The sequence below is a fragment of the Symphalangus syndactylus genome, chromosome 3 (assembly GCF_028878055.3).
Source record: "Symphalangus syndactylus isolate Jambi chromosome 3, NHGRI_mSymSyn1-v2.1_pri, whole genome shotgun sequence".
In the NCBI taxonomy this organism is placed as follows: domain Eukaryota; kingdom Metazoa; phylum Chordata; class Mammalia; order Primates; family Hylobatidae; genus Symphalangus; species Symphalangus syndactylus.
The window spans coordinates 7,598,939-7,605,338 of NC_072425.2; the positions used below are offsets into that span (position 1 = coordinate 7,598,939).

At 67.0% G+C, this 6,400-nt stretch overlaps 1 protein-coding gene across 1 annotated transcript; it reads right to left on the reverse strand.

Annotated features, from left to right (window-relative positions):
• Positions 1–1,159: 1,159 nt before the first annotated feature.
• Positions 1,160–6,075, reverse strand: SLC34A3 (solute carrier family 34 member 3). Its single transcript, XM_055270212.1, has 12 exons — positions 5,949–6,075; positions 5,574–5,663; positions 5,032–5,160; positions 4,808–4,951; positions 4,620–4,731; positions 4,331–4,526; positions 4,012–4,101; positions 3,790–3,871; positions 3,456–3,623; positions 3,200–3,316; positions 3,001–3,125; positions 1,160–1,791 (listed from the first exon to the last, which is right to left on the reverse strand). Exons 1-12 carry the CDS (start codon positions 6,031–6,033, stop codon positions 1,327–1,329), a joined length of 1,803 nt encoding a protein of 600 aa, XP_055126187.1. The 5' UTR covers positions 6,034–6,075; the 3' UTR covers positions 1,160–1,326.
• Between the last annotated feature and the right edge of the window lie 325 nt (positions 6,076–6,400).

Genomic DNA, 6,400 nt, shown 5'->3' on the forward strand with positions numbered 1-6,400 from the left:
TGGGGCAGAGGACCCAGGGAAGACTGGGGACCAAGGGCACAGAGGGTCTGGGGGTCATGAGCGGGGGCTAAGGGAACCTGAGGGCAGAAAAGGACAGAGCTACAGAGGAGAAATGGCCGTGGGGCCCCCTCAGGCCTCATCTTCCTGAGTGGCTGCACCTCTATCCCCTACTGGGGTCTGACCAGGCAATCCTGGGAGGCTCTGAGAAGAGAGCTGCCCCCCATCAGGGCTGCAGTTCTGGACAGGAGAACGCGACTGGCCACAGCAGCAGACAAATGAGCAAACTAGACCTGTCCCTGATGGGGCCGGCCCGTCACCCACCTGTCTCTGTGTGCCCGAATGAATGCTCCAGTTCCGGGGTAACCCAAGGCTCTCTTCCCTTGGCGGGAGTGGGGGTTGGGTTAGGGCTGTGGGCAGCTCTGGGCTAGAGGTGGCAGGAGCCCCCCCCCCCAACTTCCTAGGTGTCCAGTTACCCACTGGCTAGCAGACAAGCCTTCCTGTATGGAAACCCGACCACACAGCAGAGGGAGGGCCCCCCGGCCCCCAAGTCCTCCCCATGGGCGCTGTCCACCCTCCTGGGCCCACCCCATGGACAGGCCCTCCCGGGACAGGGTCTCGTTCTCCGTGGCAGCGGGAGGCCTCAGTGTGCCCCAGCCTGGTGGGTGAGACTGGCTTCCTGGTGGGTTCTGGGAGCTGAGCACCTGCCATGGCCCAGCCCGGCAGAGAAGTGTCCCCGAGGGGCCCAGCCCAGGACCGGCCGGGAGACACAGAGGGCAGACGGACAGGGGGTGCCTCAGGGACCACCTGGTCCTCCAAGCCATTGGAGTCCCTTCTCACATCCCACGCACCTGATAGGACTCCAGTCCCCACCCCAACCATGACATCCGCCGGGGCAGAGGGGCTCCAGGGTCCCCCACACCCTGCGCCACCGGCCCTGCTCCCTGCTGGCTGGGTTCTCCCCTGCGCCCCCAGAAGGGGCCCCAGCTCCCACGGTGGGAAGTCCCCGCCCCCCAGGCCCGCCATTCCTTGGGAGCTTCTGTCCCCAGCGGCCGCCCTGAGAAACACACCCGGGAGTGGGCGGGCTCCTGTGCCTGAGCCCCAGGCCCCGGAGTGTCCACCAGGAGGCAGCATCGGGCCACTTCCCCCACCTGCCCAGGCGGCCCCTGTCTAGGGGAGTGAGGACCGCCACCCCAGATAACAGCCTGGTTTATTTGCACAGAAGGGGAAGCAGGTGACCGGAGGTCAGCTGCCGCGGGGACCCCCCCCAGGGCCCTCCAGAGCCCTCCCAGCCGGGGAGGGTGGGGTGGTCTGTGCAGCAACCGCCCCTCACAACTGCTGGGAGGCCAAGATCTCAGGGTTCTCGTAGCAGTGGGCCTCTTTGGTGGTGGCCTTCGGGGGGCTGCAGACGTTACAGGGGCAGCAGCGGGTCACCAGGCGGTCCCAGGGCTCCAGAGAGTGGAGCCAGATGGGGAGCCAGGCCCAGGAGCGCAGGCGGACAGGCAGCCAGGCTGGCCGGCGCCGCTGCAGGACAGTAACCAGGATGACGAGGAGCACCAGCCCCACCAGGGGACCCCCGACGGCGGCCAGCACCGTGCCCCCTGCCAGGGAGAGCCCGAAGGCCGCCAGGGGCAGCAGCAGGAATCCGAGCAGCAGGTAGACCCCGGCCACCCAGCGGTAACTGGCAGTCACCACCCCAAAGTGCCTGGCCAGGGGGATGGGCAGCCGCAGTGCAGGCACCAGGTACCACAGCAGGATGCCGGCCAGGTTGAAGAAGAAGTGGATGAGGGCGACCTGGGGGCGAGGGGGCTGTCAGGGGCCTGGGCCCAACGAGGTGGGGTCACCAGGGGCCTAGGACCCCCACCCTCCTCCACCCTACAGAAGGAGTGCCAAGTCTGAAGTTCATCCTGCTCCACGGCTGAGATGGCCATCTCGGGGGCGGGCTGTGGCCAGATGTGGACACGTTCCCCAGCATGCCTCCCGCACACTCCTGGGACCTGCAGTCCAGCCCAGCACCCCCGGGTGCTGACTGCATCACTGCTGCCCTGAAGGGGGACCTGCGGGGGAAGCACCCCTCGACCTGGCTCTGCCTGTGCCTCCTGCCAAGAGACCCCGTCTCCTCAGTCCCCAGTGTGCCGAGCCTGCACAGCCCGGGCCCTGAGAGGAGGAGGCACAGGGCCACAGGAGGGGGAACACACGGCCCCTCCAGGGGCTGCCAGACTTGGAGGAGTCCACACACAGGTGCAGTCTGGAGGGCTTCCTGCAGGGGGTGGAGCAGGACCCTGTACTGGGAGGGTCTAAGTGGATAGAGACAGGGCAGAGGCAAGAACGAGGGTGGGTTCCAGGGGGTGCCGCACTTGTCTCTTCCTGTCAGCGGCGGCGCAGCATGACCCGGAGTTTCGGGAGCTGAACCTGTTGGGCCTCCGGGCAGCAGGCCACAGATGGACTGTTTTAGAGGGAGAACCAGCTAGACTAAATGAGACTGGGGGTGGGGCACAGAGCTGGGGGCTCAGACTGGGGGAAGTGTCCTGGAGGCGGAATCACAGCCCTGGCAGCGGCAGGGCAGGGCCCAGCACTGGTGGGACTCGGCCTTTGCAGATGCGGGATGGGGGCTGGGAGGGTCGTCCAGATGGGGACCTGCTGGAGGTGAGTGGCTGCTCCTTGAGGGAGCAGGGGTTGGGGGAGAGCATCTGAGGGTGCTGGAATAGAGGGGCTTGGAGCCCCCTGAGACTCTGGGGGCAGGCCCCCAGGGGCACAGCAAAGAGCCGAGAAAATATGGAAATGAGGAGGTCTAGGGAGGAGACGCAGGGCGGGTGTGAAATGTGTGCAGGACCCGTGGGGTCCAAGGAGGCAGAGCAGCAGGGCTGAGGCTGGCAGCCAGGGAAGGGGACCGGGAGGGCGGGGGCACAGCCAGCCTGGGGCCCCGGGGCTGGTGACACACGCCTGTCCGTGGGGCTGAGAGGAAGCTGGCCAGTTCTGGCAGTAGGGCAGGGTGGACGGTACCTGCAGGGCGCTGAGCATCCTGTCTGCCGGGCTGGCCAGGGCAGCCAGCAGGGCCGTGGTAGTGGTGCCGATGTTGGAGCCCAGTAAGAGGGGGTACGCCCGGTCCAGACTGATCACCCCGACCCCTGGGGGAACTGGGGGTCACCACAGGGCCCCAGCCCGAGCCCCCGTTCCTGAGGCCTCTGTCCTGCCTGCTCACCCATGAGGGGCACGATGGCTGCCGTGAAGACGCTGCTACTCTGCAGTGCGAAGGTCAGGCCAGCGCCCGCAAGGAGGGCCAGGTAGCCGCCCAGCCAGCCCAGCGGGAAGGGGAAATCTGTGGGGGATGCCGGGTTAGCCCTGGCCAGCGCCCACAAGAGGGGCCAGGTAGCCCCCGAGTCAGCCTGGTGGGAAGGGGAAGTCTGTGGGAGATGCCGGGTCAGCCCTGGCCACCTCACCTCCTCCCATGCCCTCACCCGCATTGATGACCGTCCTCACGACCTGGGCCACGCGGCCGCGCAGCACAGAGTTGAGCAGCTTGACTATGAGGACCAGGCAGCCGCAGAGCACCAGCAGGGAGCCGGCCAGCAGGATGCAGCCCACAGCCAGGTCCGTGAGCTCCGTGCCCACAAACAGGTGGCGGCCTGGGGGCAGGGCAGGGGCAGGTGAGGGGGAGCCTGGGGGGCAGGCCGGGGTGGGTGGGCCTCACAGGGCAGCCTGTCCGCTGGGGCTGTGCTGTTATTCTCCATGTAGGGGCAAGTGAGGGGGAGTGTGGGGGGTGTGGAGGGCTTGGGGTGGGCTGGGCCTCACAGGGCAGCCTGTCCGCCGGGGCTGTGCTGTTCCTCTCTGTGTAGGGGCCGAAGGCTCCACAGTTGCTGCTGTTCCCCTGGGTCTGGAGAGGGCAGGGAGGACTCAGGACAGGCTCAGCAGGCAGACAGAGGTCAGAAGGCTCAAGGGGAGGGTGGGTGGGGCAGGATGACTCAGCAGGTGGGAGGTTGGGGGTCAGTGACGGCCTGGGGTTGGGTGCCTCACCGGCTGCCCCGTGGTGCTGCACCAGTGCTTAATGAGACTGCTGTTGGTGGCGTTGCCTGTGGCACTGCTCATGATCGTGTCAGAATCCAACTGGGGGCCAGAGGGGTCGTGATGGTGTGCTGCACCCTCCCTCAGGACTCACCTGGGGCTCCGGCGCCCACAGGGTCCAGCCCAGCCCTTCCCACTGCTGCCCTCTCCTCCCCTGTCCCAGGACAGGGCCCAGACCCTCCGCTGACCCTCCATCAGGGCAGGGCGGGCCTCTGCCTCCTCCTACCCGGCCTGCTGGGGCTCTCTGGGCGGGGGCGGCGGCCGTCCTCACCTGCACAATGAGGTGTGTGAGTGGCTTCGTCAGCACCTTGAGGATGTCGGGCGCCTGCGCCCTGAGCGGCAGGCTGGCGGCACCCAGGGCCAGCTCGCTCAGCCTCTCCAGCAGGGCCGTGGCACTCTCCAGTGGCAGCAGGACCAGCACCGTGAGCCAGTTGAAGATCCCGTGCACCGCCGAGCCGCTGAAAGCCCTGTGGCCGCAGAGAGTAGGTGGGGTCAGGTCGGGGGGCCTGGGCTGGGGCTGCCACTGCAGCCCCAGCCCAGCCCTTCCACCCGCAACTCACCTCTGAAATTCATCCCGGTCCCCTGACTGCGCCATTGAGACCAGGGTGCTCGTGATGGATGTGCCTACGTTGACACCCATGATGATGGGCACAGACGCCCGGACAGTCAGCACTGCCGGTGGGGGGGCTGAGTCAGCCTGCGGCCCACCCTGCCCCCGCCACCACCCGGGGAGGGAGTGTGCACGCACGCTTAGCAGCCACCATGCTGACCACGATGGAGGACGACGTGCTGGAACTCTGCACCAGGGCTGTGACCAGTACGCCAATGACCAGTCCAGCCACGGGGTTGGACAGCACCACGTTGTCCTTGAAGATGTCTCCGGCCACTTTGCCTACACCGGCAAGAGAGGTGCGCTGAAGCTGCGGAGGGCTGGCTGCCCGCCCCGCCCTGGGCACCCGTCCCGTCACTCACTGCCCAGCAGCTGGAAGGCGGAGCTGAGGACGTCCAGAGAGCAGATGAAGAAGTACAGGCTGCCGAGGAGCCCACAGGCCTTGAGGACGCTGCCAGCCACGCGGCGCAGCCTGCCGGCCACGCGGAGCTCTGAGGACACAGGGCAGGCTGTCCCTGGCCGACCCTCCACCCTGACAGGTCTCCCTCCCAGGCCCCTCATCCTCTGCCCCCTCTCTCCTCCGTCTCCAACGGGGCTGGGTCCCATTTCCTCCTCTTCCGTAACCCCCAGGGCAGGACCTGGGTCCCTGCCTTTCCAAGCCGGAAGCCCTTGGGACCCTCCCTCGAAGGAGCAGGAGGGGAGGGACGGATGGGCAGAGATGGCCAGTCTGCCCCAGGACGGCACAGACGCCCGGTTGAGGGACACGTGTCTCCCCAGAGGGGGCCTGCATGGTGGAGTTCCCCATGCACAGCCTGTTTGGGCAGGCCCCACCCTGCTGTGTCTCCCCAGTCCCGTGGGGGACAGAGGCCTGCCAGCCTGCCACCCCCAGAACCTCCAGACCCACCTTTCCAGGACTGGCTTGTGTCCTTCAGCTGAGGGAGGGTCCAGGGGTCTGTGTCCCCCTCCTCCAAGACTGGAGCAGAACTGGAGGTCCCTGTGGAGGTAGAATTGAGTACAGTTGTTTCCAGGACCACCTCCCTCCAACTGGGGGCACAAGGGCACAGGCCGGAGGACGGGGTGAGGCGTAAGAGGCCTGGAGTGAGGGACAGAAACGGAGCGGGGAAGACGGGGCTCCAGCTGGGCTGGACCTGAGCGGAGGCATCATGAGCCCTGTGGGTTTCCCGGGAGGCCCACAGGAAACCTGGCTTGTCTCTGCCCAGTGCCTGGGGGGGTGGGTGGTCAGACTGGTCAAGGCCTGGGGCATGGGGGCCGCTGGTACCTTCATTCCTCAGAGTCCTTTCCACTAGGTCAACCACGTCCAGAGTGGGGTGGGGGACCTGGCTGCCCGGAAGGGAACTCGGCATGGATTTCGGGCAGGGACAGACCCAGACCCAGGTCCGGATCTGCTAGGGGGGACGCACGTGTCAAGAGACATTTCCTCCTGCCCCGGCCCTGTCCTCACAAGCTGGATTCACACCCCTGGGTCCCCTGAATTGAGCCCTTGGCCGCCACCCTCCCTCCCTACCCCCTGCAGGCCTCAGTGACCATCCCCCTTTCTCCATCCGCAGGGGGATGGCTACAGTGACCTCAAGCAGTTGTCAGGCGAGCCCAGTCGTTTCAGGGGTAGACTCGAGGGGGCTCCGGCTCCCCGGCTCCCTTGCTGGTCCTGACTGGAAGGCCTGGCTAGTGCCGAGGGTGCAGGGTGCCGGGGCTCAGGCCATGAGCTGGGGA